General features: G+C 39.6%; 1 protein-coding gene across 1 annotated transcript in view; it reads right to left on the bottom strand.

Moving 5' to 3' along the window:
• KCNK10 (potassium two pore domain channel subfamily K member 10) overlaps window positions 1–18,372 on the bottom strand; it is a 70,063-nt gene that overhangs the window by 14,330 nt on the left and 37,361 nt on the right. The window contains exons 4-5 of the mRNA XM_086749005.1: window positions 15,800–15,917; window positions 12,525–12,685 (exon numbers count right to left, since the gene is read on the bottom strand). Coding sequence (XP_086605131.1) covers window positions 12,525–12,685; window positions 15,800–15,917 — 279 coding nt within the window. The remainder of the gene's footprint in view (window positions 1–12,524; window positions 12,686–15,799; window positions 15,918–18,372) is intronic.

Below are 18,372 nucleotides of genomic sequence, written 5' to 3'. Positions count from 1 at the left end.
GAAAATAAGGATCTTCACTATGAGTGCTTAGGAAAGAGTTTAACTTTCAGGCTGATGGTTGAAAAGTGCACATATTCTTTGGCATTAATGAGTGGCTTCCACTGAGGTATCTTTTTTTTTTTTTTAAGCTTCATATAGAGTATCTAAGAAACCCTAGCTGCTCAGTAAAATCTTAAACATGCTTTCAGCTCCTGTTTGTCTTGTGTTTCATGAGAGGTAATTGCTTGAGACTCACAGGGTTTATTTCCAGCACACTTCACTGCAATTAAAAGTTATGCGACTAATACTAATTTTAGCAGGAAGCAGGCAGGTATAGCTTTATCCTTTAGAATAGTGGTTCCTGAACATTTCAAATTATAAAGAAGGACTGTTTAACTCACTTCCTTCATTGGGATTCAGGCTTTGCATAAAAATACAACTCCTTGCCACTGCTTACACTGAGTTTATTCTTAATACTAACCTGGTTTCAAACCAAATGAGAGGTGGCAAAGACTGGGCTTTGATATACAGAAAGTAGTGCTATCTTTTCTCACCATAGAAAACAGAAAAGAAACAGATAGAGGGAACAATAGTTGGCAAAATGATAGAGATCATATTCCAGAGATAATCTCTGATGTACAGAAAAAATAGCCTGAGTACACTCAAATTAACAGTGGAAGAAAACCCCTTCCTGAAAACTTACTTCATCATTACTCTATTATCTTAATGTTCTTGTTTAAGGATGATAAATCATCATCAACCATAGATCAATCCATCATCCACAGAAGGGTTTGGAAACCCTTCTACTTAGTGTCAAATGCCAAATACTCTCTTACCTTGCACTTAAATCAGTTTATTAGCCACTAATTGCCTACTACACCCATCTTTGGTTTATTAATTAATTCTATGTAAACATTCAAACAGGAGCTAAAATATTAGTCACCCTACAAAAGAAAAGCTAAAGCAGATGAACTAAAACTCTGAAGATAACAAAGGATCTTGGGTCCATGTACTACAACAGCTGTGGTCTATCCACAATGTGAAAGCAATGTAATGAAAATTGCTTCCCAAATGAAAAGTGAACTATTACAATTTACAGTAATACAGAGAGATACCTGAACAGTGATAAATGAAGCTTTTGTATTAATCATGGATTCCTGACTGGTTTTTGTACAGTAAGTTTTTAAGAGCTGTAAAATATTATGAGCACTGCAGTGCAGTGAGAAGAGTATGACACCAGTAAGAAGATTTATTGGTTTGAACCTCTAATAATTTTAAATAATTAAGAAAAAATAATGAAAATATATTAAAAGGCCTCACATAAGCAGGCAAAACAATAAAAGACTCCCTCTGAAGTGCCCTGTAGTCAACAGCTACACTGCACAGTGCATAACACTCACAGAAAGAGGTATTACAGTAATAGCAGTGATAATTACTTTGGGGGATGGACTTCAATGCATATTGGGTTTCAGTTTTGGTGCACTGGAGCTGACTTTAGATTTCCAGATAACACTATACTCTGGACTTAACCTAGTTTAAAGCCTGTTTTTAGAATAGTTTTTCCTCTTCTGTTTATACTATCATCTTTTTAATGAGACTGATTTGATTCTAAAATTGGAGCAATTATTATCTTGTCCTGGTGTTGACATCTTCTCCCTTCTTAGAGCTGCTGCCTTTTCTTTCTATCAACCCCAGGAATGCCCTTTCAGCTACCACCAGGTTCAACACCTCCTGGGGCTCTCTTTAGAGGTAAACTAACTTCAAGACCTTCAGGATCCTCTCTTTGAAGTTGCCTCAGGCTGAGGCTCTATTTCTCACAGCCATTACAGGCCTAACAGACATTGTTGATAAAACCAAAATCTTTAAAAGAACTTTCAGAGATGTCAAGATTTGAATGTAACTGTTCAGGTTAATATTAACCCTTAAATTATATGCCAATTTGCAAGAGGTTATTGATTTGCAGGATTAAAGAAAGATGTGCTCCAGAGCCAGCCCATGCAAGCTTTAGACTCTAAAGCTGTACTCAGCAACAAAGACCAGTGGATAAGAACAAATCAGCAGAAGGGTTGCTGCACTTAAGTTACCCTGAAGCAGATTTGCTGTAAGCATCCCTAACTGAATTAAATACCCAGTGAGATCAAATAAAATGCCAAAAGCTGGGATCCATATATTTTGTCTTAAATTTGTTAGTACTAACAAACTATCTCAGCACTGGGCAGAAAAAAGATACTCTCCTGCAGCTCAAATCCAATGGAGGGGGAGAATGATCCAAAGAGTTAAATTAACATATTCAAGACCATATCGCAAGCCAGTGGTTGAGCCTAAAATAGAATTCATAGACAAATTTGCCTCCAGTGGGTCAAGAGTCACTGCATGTAATGAAGTCACAGCCCAGCCATTAGTTGTTTAGCTCACCCAGAGGATTATTGTTTGCTAGTATCTTCTGTTGGCACCGGAGCACAAGGACTACTAAAGCAGGTGATGATCAAAAGCAAAAATAAAACTTTCAGTCACCATAATTAAAGCACCGAATAGAAACATCAAAAAAGATGCGGCCTGCAGTATCTCACGGATGAAATTATTTCAGAGGCAGGCATTGTAAATTTACCTCTCCTGCCTTTTATCCTCCAGTTCAACTGTGAAGAGTCTACAGTCACACTTCTGCCATTGCTAGACACACTACAGCGAAGTGTCCAGATGGCCCTGGGTCTGGAGTGCTTTACATCCAAGAAAAACAATTGAAGGAGTCCAGGCAGGAACGAGCAGAGGGATGAATATACTTGTAGAGTACAGAGACACTAACAGTCCTCTTTGTAACAGTTATGTTACTGATGAACTAGAGAAGAATGCACCCAGAGTGTTCCAACCCTGAGCACACATCTTGACACTGAAGTCCTGGATTTCAGGAGTGCTCATGCATTTTGACTTAAACAGTTGTCAGACAATATTTTTTGAAAGGCCTGAAACCTCCTTCCTCGCCATACCCTATTGTTTTCTGCATACATCCTTTTTAAGAGGATGGAAGGAGGAGTGCACCCATGAGAAGTGGTTCACAACTCCCTCCAGTGTGGTGGGAGATACACTATTTGAATTTCCATACGCTTAAAAAGTCATTGTGCTGAAGTCTTATTTTCTAAGGCGAGCACATCAGCCTTAAATTGCTAGAGATAAATGATTCCAAAGAGTGTAACATCTCAGCACTGACTGTGTTTTTAAAGACAGTTCGTTTTGGTCTAAATAAAATCTGATGAGGAAGACAAGCTGAACTAAACAGAAGCAGAGCATTTGCTGACTCTGGTGCGTCCATGTTCAGTATGCTAGCTGCTGTATATTGCTCTTCCAAGCTGTTCTTTCTGCCACGCTTTTTGTATACGGCCTACACAGTTGCTGCAATTTCTGGATTCTTACAGTACCTGCATTTCTTAATTTCACTTTTATCATCAGCTAATTTACAAAAAGCATGTCTTCAGATTTAAAACAGAGGAACTGGAAATGAAATTAAAATGCTCATCAGATTCATAAGGCACTGTGGATGTATTGCTGGCAAGAACTAGAGTGTATCTAGATTTTTTTATTATTCTTACATTATAAAGTCCATGTTCAGCCGAATATGCTTTATGAGGATTATGAAGGATAACACACTGTCTGCAGATCTCTTCTGCTAGTATTTGGCCACACATGTATCCATAAACTTAGTGTTAACTGCAAAATTCAGACCTGGGTCTAGGTTTTATTTTAAATCATCCCTAAATTTCAGGATTTGAAATGTACATTCGGGTGCATACCTACTTGATATAAACACCACCTAAGTATCTGCACACGTAAATCAACTCTTTGTTGACTTACAACCACCTCCTTTTTAAACTTGTGCAGGGAACTGTGACTCTTAGATGGAACTTCAAGGTGTTACAGGCAAAAGAACAGATAGTGAGCTGAGATGGCTTACATCCATTTGTTCTGAGCTTGTAAATCAGAGCTCTAAAACACTTCTTTTTATCTGTACAAGCTCTCACCACACAGGTTATTTTTTTTCCTGAGCAAGCTATTCTGCTGCGTGGGGAGAAAAACAGAAGCAACTTCAAAGAACAAAATTCCCAACTATCGAGAGAGGCACAGAATCACAGGAATCAAATGAAAAATGTTTCAAGTCAGCATACTTTACACTCTGCATAATGTTTCTCTCCAAGACTACATCATATTTGGTCTTTCTGTAACAAGGTGATCCTGTATATTAGGAAAGCATTTGGATCATTTCTTCCTCAAAGTTTTCCTGCACGTAACTTACCAAGCTCATATGAAACATTACGTTTGCTGGTGAAAGGGAATTCTGGGAATTATGAAGGAAATTTTCCTTTGCCATAGAATCGTAGAACCATTTGGGTTGGAAAAGACCCTTAAGATCAACGAGTCAAATCATTAGCCTAACACTGCCAAGTTCACCACTAGACCATGTCCCTCAGTGCCACACCTACAGGTCTTTTAAATACCTCCAGGGCTGGTGACTCCACTACCTTCATAGGCAGCCTGTTCCAGTGCTTAACAATCCTTTTGGTGAAGAAATTTGTTCTAATATCCAACAAAAACCTCCCCTAGTGCAACTTGAGGCCATTTCCTTTTGTCCTATTGCTTATTACATGGGAGATAAGACCAACACCAACCTTGCTACAACCTCCTTTCAGGTAGTTGTAGAAAGCGATAAGGTCTCCCCTCAGCCTCCTTTTCTCCAGACTAAACAATCCCAGTTCCCTCAGCTGCTCCTCATAAGATTGGTTTTCCAGACCCTTCACCAATTTTGTTGCTCTTCTTTGGACACCCTCAAGCACCTCAATGTCTTTCTTGTAGTGAGAGGCCCAAAACTGAACACAGTATTCAAGGTGCAGCTTCACCAGTGCTGAATACAGGGGAATGATCGCTTCCCTACTCCCGCTGGCCACACTATTCCTGATACAAGCAAGAATGCTGTTGGCCTTCTTGGCCACCTGGGCACACTGCTGGCTCATGTTCAGCCAGCTGCCAACCAACACCCCAGGTCCTTTTCTGCCAGGCATCTTTCCAGCCATTCTTCCCTAAGCCTGTAGTGTTTCATGGGGTTGTTGTGACCCAAGTGCAGGACTCAGCACTTGGCCTTGTTGAACCTCATACAATTGACCTCAGCCCATCGATCCAGCCTGTCCAGATCCCTCTGTAAAGCCTTTTTACCCTCAAGCAGATCAACACTCCCACCCAACTTGGTGTCATCTGCAAATTTACTGAGGGAGCACTCAATCCCTTTATCCAGATCATTGATAAAGATATTAAACAAGACTGGCCACAAAACTTAGCCCTGTGGAACACTGCTTGTGACTGGCCACCAACTAGATTTAACTCTGTTCACCTCAACTCTCTGGGCTCAGCCATCCAGCCAGTTTTTTACCCAGAAAAGAGTACGCCTGTCCAAGTGATCAGCAGCCAGTTTCTCCAGCAGAATGCTGTTGGGAAATGATGTCAAAGGCTTTACTAAAATCCAGGCAGACAACATCCACATCCTTTCCCTCATCCAGTAAGTGGATCATCTTGTCATAGAAGGAGATCAGGTTAGTTGAGTAGGACCTGCCTTTCATCAATCTACGTTGACTAGACCTGATCACCTGGTTGTCCTATACGTGCCATGTGATGGGACTCAAGGTTACCTACTCCATAACTGAGGTCAGACTGAGGACAGGCCTATAGAACTCCAGATCCTCCTTCAGGCTGTTTTGTATATAGGAGTCACATTTGCGAACCTCCAGTCAACTGGGATCACCCTGGTTAGCCAAGACTGCTGATAAACGATGGAATGTGACTTGGTGAGCACTTTCACCAGCTCCCTCAGTACTCTTGGGTGGACGCCATCTGGTTCCATAGACTTGTGTATGTCTAAGTGGTGTAGCGGGTCACTAACCATTTCCCCTCGGATTATGGGTCTTCATTCTGTTCTCCATCCCTGTCTTCCAGTGCAGGGGGCTGGGTACCCAGAGAACAACTGGTCTTAATATTAAAGACTGAAGCAAGGAAGGCATTAAGTACCTTAGCCTTTTCCTCATCCTTTGTCACTATGTTTCCCTCCTTATCCAATAGAGGATGGCGATTCTCCTTAGCCTTTCTTTTGTTGCTAATGTATTTATACAAACATTTTCTATTGTCTTTTACAGCAGTAGCCAGACTAAGTTCTAGTTGGCTTTGGCCCTTCTAATTTTCTCCCTGCATAACCTCACAACATCCTTGTATTCCTCCTGACTGAATGGCTGTTTGCTCCTAGTTTCCCATTGTTCTAGCAGTATCTTCACATCAGCTTCACTTAATTTCTATCGTCCCTAACCACTTCTTCCAACCTCTCAGCCTCACTTCGTCTTTAATTTCCATCTGGCTTCTTCCCTCCAAAACCTTCTGCTTTACAACCAACCTGCCATTTGCTACTATCAATCACATCCTCTTCTCTGCCTATATATTTTCCCATCCATTTAAAAACGCTGTTTACAAATCAGTGTTTCCACAGAGTCTTAGTGCACTGAGTTCCTGGCTGGCTTCTATGGTATCAAAGTGCTAATAACCAATAACAGGATGTAATCAGATCTACTGTCTCTACTGCAACAATAAGAAATTCATACTAGATTATGGAAATGTAGGATTCCTTTCTGGTGACTGATTTTTTTTCTATTTCTCAGACATTTTATTTTGGTGGAAGCGACCCAGGAAACTGTTAGGCTAAGCTCTGAACACTGAAATTTCAGCTCATAAATCTTGTGTCATTTTGGAATAATACTGTCTATGTGCACCAAGTAGGTTGAATTTCATACCCCGTCCTGATACCTCTGTCCTCTGTCCACAGACAGGATGCCAGCAGATGGCAGATTGATCACTGTGCTGGACTGTTCCCCTGAGGAAGTTCTTGAGTAAATAATAATAAGAAAAAAAAAAAAAAGCAGCTTTTTTCCTTACAGAAAATCACAATGAATAACAGTATATTAAAAAATAAAAGATAGGGTGTTAATAGTCTCAGTGGATTTTTAGAGAAGTTTATGTAATAATACACTGATAATGGCTAGTAATGAAATGCAATAAAACAAAACAAAAGAGTTTGTGTTGATTTTTGGTATATTTTTATTAAATGTCAGGAAGTGGAGAGGAAACTTTTCCATCAGTCTTCCATTCACTTGATCTGCTCAGAAATGCAGCTGAAATGCAGGAAAGGTAGAGCTTTGGCAGTTGCTAGAAGAAAGCTTTCCACCAGCTCAGTGGGAGTCTTCCTCCTGCCCCAGCCCCATCTTCTGACTAAGAACTACTTTTGTAAGACTGTTTCAAGATCAAGGTAATGCCTATTGCTGTCTATCAGAAAAAGAAAAAAAAAAAGTGTGCATAATTTTCATAACACTTGACATGTCTCTTAAATCTAGAGCAAACCATTTCTGAAGAGATCGATGGGCAAACAGGTTCCCTAAGCTGAAAACCTGAAAGACAGGTAGCAGATTCTGTTCTAACAGGTCCCTGGTTCAATGAAGGTGAGTTGTTTACAAAGGAATTGTGTTTCTGTACAAAGTGCTGTATTTTCTTGAGACATGAGCTTCAGGGGTGCATCCATGTCTCTGGCTGCTTGCTCACATCCCAGTACTGCAATTCACACCCTACCAGCTGTGTTGTCAGGCCTGTCCTCAGCGTCATGCTGTAAGCCAGAGGAATGAAAGCAGTAACCAAGTCCAGGTACTGTTCACAGTGGCTTCACCTTAGAAGCCAGAAAATCCTGGAGTGCTCTCAGAAGCATGTTGTGCCCAGACCGAATGCCTGCATCTGTACTGAACTGCAGGGTGAGGGAAGATCTGTTGGGTTATTTTCATTCCATCTAGTTCCACTGAGAATCTAAACACTTGTTACAAGGTTTGAATGAAGACTATCTGAATGTAGCCTATATTTAACTAATGATAATGACAGCTGCTGTGTTCTGTCACTCTGTTCTGTGCACTCTGCCTATGGAGTACTTTCCTTTCTATCTTTAGATGCTTGCAGCCTCTATGTGCACAGAGCAAGCCAAAAGAATGGGGTTTGTTCTGCTGTTTATTATAGAAACAGTCTCAGGTTGTTCATAAGATCCCTTACATATGCAAAATAACAATAATACTTTTATGGTTTTATGTCACCTTGGAATGCATATTTCATTTCTGTAGCGTCTGGAAAGCTTTTCCAGGTAAAAATTATTTATAAGAATTATCAACTTTTTAATTAGATTTTGAGTGCATATATGGTTTTCTCGGATGGGCTGGGAGCACTGATTCATCACCAAACTCACATATTGAATGCTTGTGACCAGTGCATACACTGAATCTGGTGACCCTGTACATAGGCATTTTCTGGGGTACCACATGGCATGCAGGTGAGAACAGACTAGTAATCAGGTTCTGCCCCAGATTATTGAAGATGGGACATATAGGAATAATCAGTAGCTGAGTAGGTAGAGCTTGCATGGGGGATGCTTTGGTTTACATCTCTGACCTGGTTGATGTTTATTTACTTGTACCAAACACGATTACTCCAGTAGCACATAGCCAGTGTCACTCTGCCAGTGCCTCCCTTTCCTAAAATGGTACATGAAAAGTTCTTGTTTTTAAAAAGCATCATTTTGCAATTAAATACTTCCAGCCCTACCTCATCACAAATGAATAGTTGTTTTCCTGGTTACCTACACACCAAAATAGTGGCAACATTTTGGATTACAAATGAGCAGTGGCAGGTGTCCAGCTCCTCTGCTGAAATATTCTGTCAGTACTGTGGGGGTAGTGGGTATTTGATAAGAGCAGATCTCTCAGTTCAAATTGTTCTTAAAATTCCCACAGAACGTGTAGGCTGATCACTGCAATAGCTAAATGTGGCAATTTTAGGTTCTAATTTCTGCTGCTAATTAATGTAGGTTCAGTCGGGTTCCACAGAGGTCATGTCAGAGGCAGCAGAAGTGCACTAGCAGAACTCCTCTGGGAGGAATCTTCCTTTCATCTTTCCAGCTATGTCGGGGAATGCCAGGGGCAAAATGTCCCTTACATGGCATGGGCTCTATGCTCACAGTTACACTGTTGGATCGAGCAAGAGACCTGTTAAGGAAATGCGTTGGGTGAAAAGACTGCTGTGCCGACAGAGAAACCTTCCTCTCCTTCCCACCTGCCAGTGTACGCATATTGCCTCTTACCTAGCCTCAAAAATGATTCTAACCACAATGCAAGATCAAGTTGCCTTCAAATCCCATCCACCTGTACAGATGATGACAAAGTTGCAAGGATTTCAGGAACCCTTGGCTGCCCTGACACCAGCCGCGTAACATCCCTAAGGGTGAACGGGATAAACACGCAACTGGAGACAGACAGAAGCACATTCTCGAGGCACAGGCACATGGAAACTTGATATACTATAATGTCCAGGGCACACGCAAAGTTTCTTTCCATTCTCTTCCCCAAGGGTACAAGCTAGACTGTCCAAATTGTCTTTGAGCATGCACTAGAAGGCAAATAATAAAGGTACCTACTGAATGCCATCTTAGAGACTCAGCTAAAAGGCCTGTGGGGGCAGATCTAGCACTGATTTTCATTTCTGTTAATTGCTTTTTTAAACGAGATTATTAGAATTGCACGTGGTATGCATGGTGCAAGTGCATCATGGACTTGTGCAGTGGTAACATGCTCTTTCGGTTTTCAAGTCCTTTACTGACACTCTTTTTTCCCTTTTTGACTGCTGCTAAGTTTCGCAGTGTTATTTTCAGGCAGGTCCCTTTTGGAGTAGTGAAGTTTGATGCTATTCCTATATGAATTTTTAGGATTTCTTTTCTCAGACTTAAGAAATATATACTATTGTGTATCACCAACATTTGATTCAATTTATCATGTTATCATCCTTTTGCAGCTTCCATTTCAGCTATCCTGAGACATCTAGAGACATAATTTGCAGACACTGTCACTTGCATATTAATTTTCTTGTCCGACCCATTGCAGGGCCATCTCTATTAAAATAATGAGATCCCAGCAAAGACTCCAGTAGAATCATACCGGTAATGCTACCATCTAGTCCTAATCTCCATTTATCCTTTAAGCATGTACTGACATGTGAGACTTTCTCTCTTACCTCATCACAGCTTCATTTCCTTATAGCCTTTGATGAGAAAACTTGTCAGAAGCTTTCTGGAAATTCAATTTTTTATATCATTAGATCACTGATGCACACTCAGTGACTCCTCAGCTAGCTCCAAAAGAGTTGTGAGGCACATCACCCAACATTTTATTACGCTTTTTAGTGTCTTTTTGGCCTATGCTTGTTCCTTTTAGTTTCCTCCTAACTATTCTCCTAATTTTTATGTCCTCTCTTTAAAGGTTGTAGCAGGTTGCTTTACGATGCCCACAAGCATGCTGAATTTGAGTTCATTATGGAGACAGTTACAAAGTAAGAAACAAGAGTTACACATTGAACTAAATTTTGTTCACTGCTCCAGATTAAATCAAGAACTGTTACTCCACTTGTGGATTCATCTGATTAGGTCCAAACATTTATGGAGCCTAACAATGTAAAAACAATGTGACAATAAAATACATAATTACTAATATTACAATTATTATTATATTCTGCATTAGCTAACAATTTAAAGTATATATCATGTATAATACATTAATGATTATATATAATATGTCAGATGTTATGTAAATAACCATATATAGTCAAACCAATGATATTAAGAATATTTACTAAGATGCATGTAAATTGCAAACTATATCAGGAATATTTCAAATAGCTGAACCTCATTACTCAGAATATTGAAGGAAATTATGTATATCCTCGTCCAACAAATCACAAAAGAACAGAAATAATGGATTTTTGAGAATCAAAATAAAAGGAATAAACATACATCTTGGCTAAACAAAGTGACCACAAATCTCTAAATTGCTCTGGAAGCTGACAAAATACCAAAAAGGAAAATAAATAGTTTAGATGGTTATAAACAACAAGCAACTGCATTAACTCAGGAAAAGGAAGGAGTACTTTGAATACCAAAAGAACTCCCATTACGTGCCAAAAGGCTATACTCTATATGAAACATTAGTATCAGCATTCATCCGTGAGTCTTAAAATACTTTAAGTAGAGCATATATTATTTATTCATAAAATATCATGCTGACAGTTTAAGGGTCTTGTCCATGTCACCCAGAAAGCCAATACTAGAGCTGACAATTCATCAAAGGTTTTCTGACTCAATTCATATAACGACTTTGAGATTGTAGTTATTCTTGAGCAGAAGCAGACTAGAAGGTTCAGAGTCCTTTGAAGTGAAGCAGGTATAATAAGAAGCTAGGTAAAAAAAAGAAACGAGGGATCTTAGCTACTTCTGTTTTTGCAGGCCCAATCTGAGACACCTTTCAATAACCTTATTTTAATCTCATGAAAATGTAGGCCATTTTCAAGTGCTCTCTAGTCAGGCATGCATATGCTCACTCACCCATAATCACTAGTCACCTTTTTCCACATTTAGCCTGAGAGATACTCCTTATGGCTGGTCTGGGATACTTCACAGTAATTTAATAAAAAAGGAAAATTGTTCATACTCCAGTCTAATACTCAATTACTTCCTTTCAAAAACAGTTACAAGTGATTTGCTTTCATCTGTGGGAATGTCTTAGAAATACAGGCCTATTAAACTAACCAGTTTGGACAGGTTCTCATCCACTCCATCCCTGGAAAGACTTACCTCCAGTTATGCCGCCTCCATGAGAAGCATCACACAGGTCACTTTCTGCTTCAAAGAGAGAATCCCTGAAGTGAACCATCGGCAAATTAGCAGAACGGCATTTGCCAGGTCTGCAGCACTGCTTGCAAAGGAACTGCTCACAATGATACAGACTCAAAAGTAGAGGGTAATGGCAACATGAAGGGAAATTACATATAAGAAAGTCTATACAGAAATCTAGTGTAGGATGGATCCATGGTAGCCAGGGCAGGTAAATACTGTGAAGGCGATTCCAGTCAGTGGCATTAGGCCAGTTTTTGCAGCTGCAGATCTACTCCAGATCTGTCCTCTTGCAGTGAACGCACATCACTCAGCCATCTCTCTTCCCAAGTTCACATTCACTCCAGTAACCCTGCTTTCCAAGTCTTTTAGGCTTACTAGTAATACAGTCAGGACCTACTCTGCATCTCTATTCCTCCAGAAGTTGCACTACCTTCTCTCTGTTTTCAGTCAATTGATGTACATGTCCGAAGTAACCTGTTGTGTTTTGAAGGCTGTTTTACAACCTTACCTGGTAAAAAATCTAGCTTAGGAGATACATTCCCCAGAGATAGCCTCAAGAATGAAATTCAGAGCCTGATCTATAGCCTCTGCATCACCATCTAGAGAAGCCTCTTTCTCTCCACTTACTACAGAGGCCTCTAAGGACATTAAGCATCATCTCAACTAGACATGTAAATATTTCATGGTGCCCAACATGTAAAAAGGACTGCAGGTAATAGTAACAGAATTAAAGGCAACTTATACAACACAAGCAAAAAACTGACAGTGAACTTACTCTGAAAACTTTTTCCACCCTTGCAATACCCTTCCCAAAGATGGTTCCAAGTTGATCTCCAATCCCAGCCAGCAAGAAGCCAAACAGTGGAATCCCAAAGATGGCATACAAGATGCAGAAAACCTTGCCTCCAACAGTGCTTGGGGCAATGTTCCCATATCCTGAGGAGAAAAACAATTGTCAGACTCTCAGAACTTATGCATGGCTTTTTAGAAAAATTAATGGGTTTAGAAAAACTGCTTTTTCTGCAGGCATACCTTTGTTCCACATGTAATTCCTATCTACAGACCTTCCATGGCATGATGTCATTTCCCAGGCGAGCTATCACCTGTGATTTAGTTGTTCTTGTAGCCTCAGCTACCCGTATTTTTTATAGAGTCAGGTTCTATCTAAAGCTGTTGTTTGATTAATTAATCTAGCTTGATTTATCACAGCACAAAAACCTCTGTGCTGGCCTGGTGCCTGCACACTGATGTTCCTCTTGGGCTGTGCCAATGACTTCCTGATAGGAGTGTGATTCATCTGACAAGGCTCATTTTCAATGGTTAGCTCATAATTTCCTCAGCCCCTCATCACACTGACTAGTTACACTGCAGCCTCCAAACTGTACCCACAACTGTACTACAAAAATCTGCCCTTGAACTCTTTACTCAGTTCCCCTTTCAATTTGACAATAAAGAGCCTGACATTTATATTTCATGAGGGTTTTTTAACTTACTTTTAACTAGGAAGTTTTTAAACTTTCCCTCTGAACATTTTACTCCATTTGTATTTAAAAATCGTTATTGATAAAGGTACATACCTTCCATCCTCTGTTAGGGTAACCTGGGGCTATTGAAAAGATGACAGATTCTGACCAAGACATAATTATCTAACTGCATATTCTGAGTGAAAACTTTCATTTTGGCCCAAGTATGTTTGGGCATGTTTGGTTCCGACTCCCAGCTTTGTAACTCCAGATAAAATATTGGGAACATCTGATACTGGCAGAAAGGCAGCTCTCCACCTGCCCTATGCAGTAAACTACACGTAGTCATCACAGTTTGTTCAGGTATTTTTTCCGTTTCCCGCACCACCCGTGTGAATTTAACCTTAGGAACATAGAGTATTATGACTCCAATAGCCATGGTATTTCTGTTAACATATTAAAGAGGAAAAAAATAATTGTGGCAGCAATATTTGCACCTTTTTACTTAAGATCTGGTATCTTTATTAAAATGTTGTAGAGATTTGTATTCTGACTATACATAATTATTTGAATATTAAAAATGATCACACAATCACAAACCATTGATGAAACTGTGGACACATGGAGCATCCAGAGAGACAGAGATCTAAAAGAGTGTCTGCTTCATCTACAGCAATTCCTCCTGGTCCTTAGGGATTAAGGTTGGGCTCCCAGCTCCTAATCCCATTAGGTTTGTGACACTGGCACTGGATATATCTCTCTCTCATGGGATGATAAAAGGACTACTCTGACACACAATACTCCCTCACCCCAACCCACAGTTCTTTTCATGGCTGCAGCCATGATCCCAGATTTCTCTTACAAGTCCAAGAAAATCCAGGCTCCACAGATCAGGGGACTGAGGTTAACCAGGTAGTCTGCTGAGTGTCTGCGTAAGAGGAGCCCTAACAGGGCTCTAGTGGATAAAATAAAATAATTCTGATGCCCAGACACAATACATAGACCTTATGCAGCCTATAAAAATCTCATTCATGGAGAATTTAAAGCAAATATGGGCAAAAAGCCAAGCTCTTTTCAACAAGTTATTTAAATAGCAGATGTCAATGAATATGCCTACATAACTATGCCTACATAGTGGCATTTATTTTAATCGGTAATTTAAAAGCCTGTCACTTGGGTCTATTGACTAAACAAATATTAAGGGAGGGTTTTCTTACATTTGATTCAGAAATGTTTTCTTTCTTGCCACCCGCTGGTTTTATACTACAGTTAAAAATACACGGTAATGTAGCTTAGTATATAGAGGAGCACAGGGAGGAGCACGCTCTTTGCAATTGCTCTTTCATCCTCACTCTGATAACAAAGAAAAAGCAGAGCTAAAGGCACAGAGTCCACTGTTTGAGATGATCACCACAGCAAGTCTTGTAATGGCCACAGGATTTTTTTTTTGTTGTATTATCTGCATAAAGAACTTGCAGAATCCTGTCAGATTCTCACACTTTAATGAAGGGTTATGTGGTTATCAGATTATTTGTCTACACAGTCATCAGTGTGTGCATCACAGTTGTAATACAGAGAAGTACTTTATCCAGTATTTAATCAGAAGAACACTCAAAGACAATGCAAACAAAAAGTAACAATTTGCCAGTGATTTCCAAAACAAAATCAGAACTTCATATCAGCAGATTAATTTTATCATCAATGTTAACAGTTTATCATTTTTTTCCTTCAGAACATCTTCTGAAACCCCAGCAGCTTGAACAATCTCCAAAAGAGAAACTGACTCACAGAGGAGAGGATAAAAACCTTAGCATATCTAAAGCCAGCATTCAGAGATCAAGTGACTAAATACATTGGACACAATGTATAGGTGGGACAGATGATAAGGGCCCGAATAATGAACTTATTAAAATTAGTGGTTTAAGAAAAGTAAATGGAGTAGTTCAGGATAAACTTAATCTAATACAGAGAAATGTGTCAGTATTTCAAGACTGCGAATTATAAAATGGAAAAAAACTGGAGTTTTTTACACAATGTACAATTCATGGAATTCCTTCCGATTATTAGTATAAAAGTAAGGAAGGATCTTAAGGGTTGTGATACTCTAGTTCCAAGGAGTAGAATATGAGAAGAATTACTTATATCAAACTCCAGTGCATAAGCCAATATTAATTGATGTACTTTAAAAACTTGAAAGAAGGTTACCCTTATGAGTAAGTTCAGCTATAATATTAAAATTCAAATTCCCAGCAACGATAGAATAGTTATTTCATCAGGTATTGGTTCTATTTTAGTGAAAATTAAGACCATCTGCATCTACATCAAGAACAGGGTTGTAAAGCCTTAGCAACATCAGTACTACTTGTTTTCAGTTCAGCACTCCAATTCTACCCTAATTGTGTAAACAGCTTCGGACATTTATGCAGAGGCTAGGTGCCATTGACATATACCAGAGGCATGCCTTCTAAGAACTGAGAAGAATACAGTTCTGCCACTTTATTTCTTTGTGATCTACTTTCCTCAAATTTATTTCATTATCCAGGTCTCAGTGTGACTATGTATTTTAAAAGATAAACAATAAACATACCTATTGTTGTGATGACTGTTCCAGCAAAGAAAAAGGCACTTCCGAGGTCCCAATGACTGCTGTTGTTAGAGGAATTTCCTATGGGACTGACTCCTGCATTATCAGCATCAATAGCATGCTGCAAAGAAAGAGACAACAAATCAGCCTTATGCATGCCTTACCATATCCTGTGCAAGTCAGTATAGGCTCCAAAGTGAAATATCTAGGACCATGAGAACAGCTTAGATTTAAACTTTTTAATACCCACTCATAGTGGCATTCTCTGTACACAAGAGCTGAATATACAACTGAACTAAATATCTGTTAAGGTGGAAGAAAGATACAATGCATAGACAAATGACAAAAGATACAAAGCAAATGAGAAGTAGAGGACTGACATCCCAAAGGGATCCATAAATATTGTTCCTCTAGTAATAACTGCCAAAGGAAAAATTCCCCAATGGGAATAGCTGATGTTAGAACCAGTAAGAAGGGTGGTAACCAGAAATAATGTTTGTGAAGTCAACAGAAGCTAGTCAGCAAAGGATTTTCATTCTCAGACAATTAAAAATTGATTAAGTTCTTTATATTTTATGCCAACTAAAGAAAAAAAAAATAGGATCTCTATATCCCATTTGAAATTAACAAATACGATAGCTATGGAAACATCATAAAACAACTTTGTGATTAGCTAGGACTTCCCAGTTGCCACACTGGACATGATCGCATGTCCACAAATATAGCATGGTACAGAGACTCCTAGCTAGTGCTTGAATGAACTAAATCCAGAAGAGAAGCTGAGGTAGCGATACTGCTTCCAGGTAACTGTCCTGTGTTTCACGCAGCACTGAAGCAAACCAGGCAGACATATCAGCCTGCTGAATGTTTGCTCAGGAATTTCTAAAAATGCACCATAGTGTATCTTGGGGACATACCCATTTGCCTTTCATTGCAGCTTCACAGTCCCAAGAAGACAGAGCTAAATACATCAGCCTCCAAAGTACAGAAATAAATCTCTCATCAGCATCTGGCACATTCAGCAGAATTGCTCTAAGTTCACTTTTGAGATGCCCTTTGGTACGTATTCTCTAGTTGCTTGTAGATCTCATGCAATCTGTTCCCATTGTAGAGCAATTCAGACCTCACTCTGCAACACCAGCTAAAATGACTGCCTTTCAAAGTAAACCTTTCCTTCCTAAATGTTCCCAACTGAGATTAATTTCCATAAAACCAGTGCAAAAGAACCAAGCTTCTCTCTTTCTGCCTCTTACCATTTCCAACTCTGCTTTTCTCCCGTTCTGCTCCAATCTCACTTCATGCTGCTGTTACCATGCTACTCACACTACTGCCAGATTTTCCCCTTCTCTCTCACTCTGATATTTGCTCCTCCTTCTAAATATTGCCACTAGCCTTTAGCCTTGTTTATTTCAGTGAACATATTGCTGAGCTCAACAGCAGAGGCAATGCATTGCCTCTTACATCCTCTTCTTCTTCGACTTTGTTCAACACAGAATTCCCACCTATCAATACAGGTTTGTTTTGGCTTTTTGTATTCCATTTCTTTAACCACTTCTCTTTTCCCTGACTTACGATCTATGAATTGTCATTGTGATTTTTTATTTCGCATTTTCTATACAGTCCATGTGCAAAGCAAGGTTAACCATTTTATTTTACTGTTGCTCCACTTCTCATCTGTTCATGTCCATTATTTCTCTCCTGATCTTCTCCATATCCTCATATTCTCTTGTGCTTTTAGCACTGACTTTTAAATACATCCTTTTAACACCTCTTCTGTCCCTAGCATTCATGAGACATTTTTCTCCTCATTCACCTCTACCCTCTGATGGCTCATTTATCCCATTTTTCCTTTTCTTTCCATTCCATTTTGCACTTCTGCTCATTCATTTTTTGCCTATATTTCCAACTGACTTCAGCATCACAAATATTCCTCTAGCATATTTTTTCCCTTGGGCTAGTTTCAGCTAATCTGCTGCCCAGTTTTTAGTTATTCATAGCATTGCCCCGCAAAAAGGAAAGGAGTAGGAGAAGAGGTGCACGGGCAAGAACAGAGGCCAAGTATATCTAAAGAGATCAGTACGGGAAGCCTTTTCTAACAGTAGAGCTGCTAAGCTGATGTGAAATTACAACATGAGCAAGCTCCAGACTGGACTGGTTGCATTTCATGTGGACAGAAAGCCAGGGTTCCTCAGCACCTGTCCATACCTCAAAAAAAACAGGATATAGAGAAAGGAAGAGTTTAGGACCAAACCCTTTGAAAGGGCTTCTGCACCAGTTGCTGGCATATTGCAGGTGCTGTGAAAGCAGAGATCACTTGTTTGTTTACCCAGAAGAGTGTAAATCGGCATAACAGACAGGTTGCCTGTTTAAATAGGCCATGACACACTATCAGCTACCCCGGCATGTTGCTTCTGCCAAGGAATGCTGCTTGCCTTCCTCTTGAGTGTGTGAATGTCAGCAAGCTAATTACAACACTTTAATCACATTTGAGTTTACACAGTTCAGCAAGCCTATTAGGGCCAAGTACTAACCTCTGAAGTGAAGGAGCATCATGTTGCCTTAGGTAGCTTTGAGCT

Source organism: Chlamydotis macqueenii, chromosome 5 (assembly GCF_036417535.1).
Source record: "Chlamydotis macqueenii isolate bChlMac1 chromosome 5, bChlMac1.mat, whole genome shotgun sequence".
Lineage (NCBI taxonomy): Eukaryota > Metazoa > Chordata > Aves > Otidiformes > Otididae > Chlamydotis > Chlamydotis macqueenii.
The sequence above is the reverse complement of the archived record's forward strand: the minus strand, read 5'-3'. Positions and strand labels throughout refer to the sequence as shown.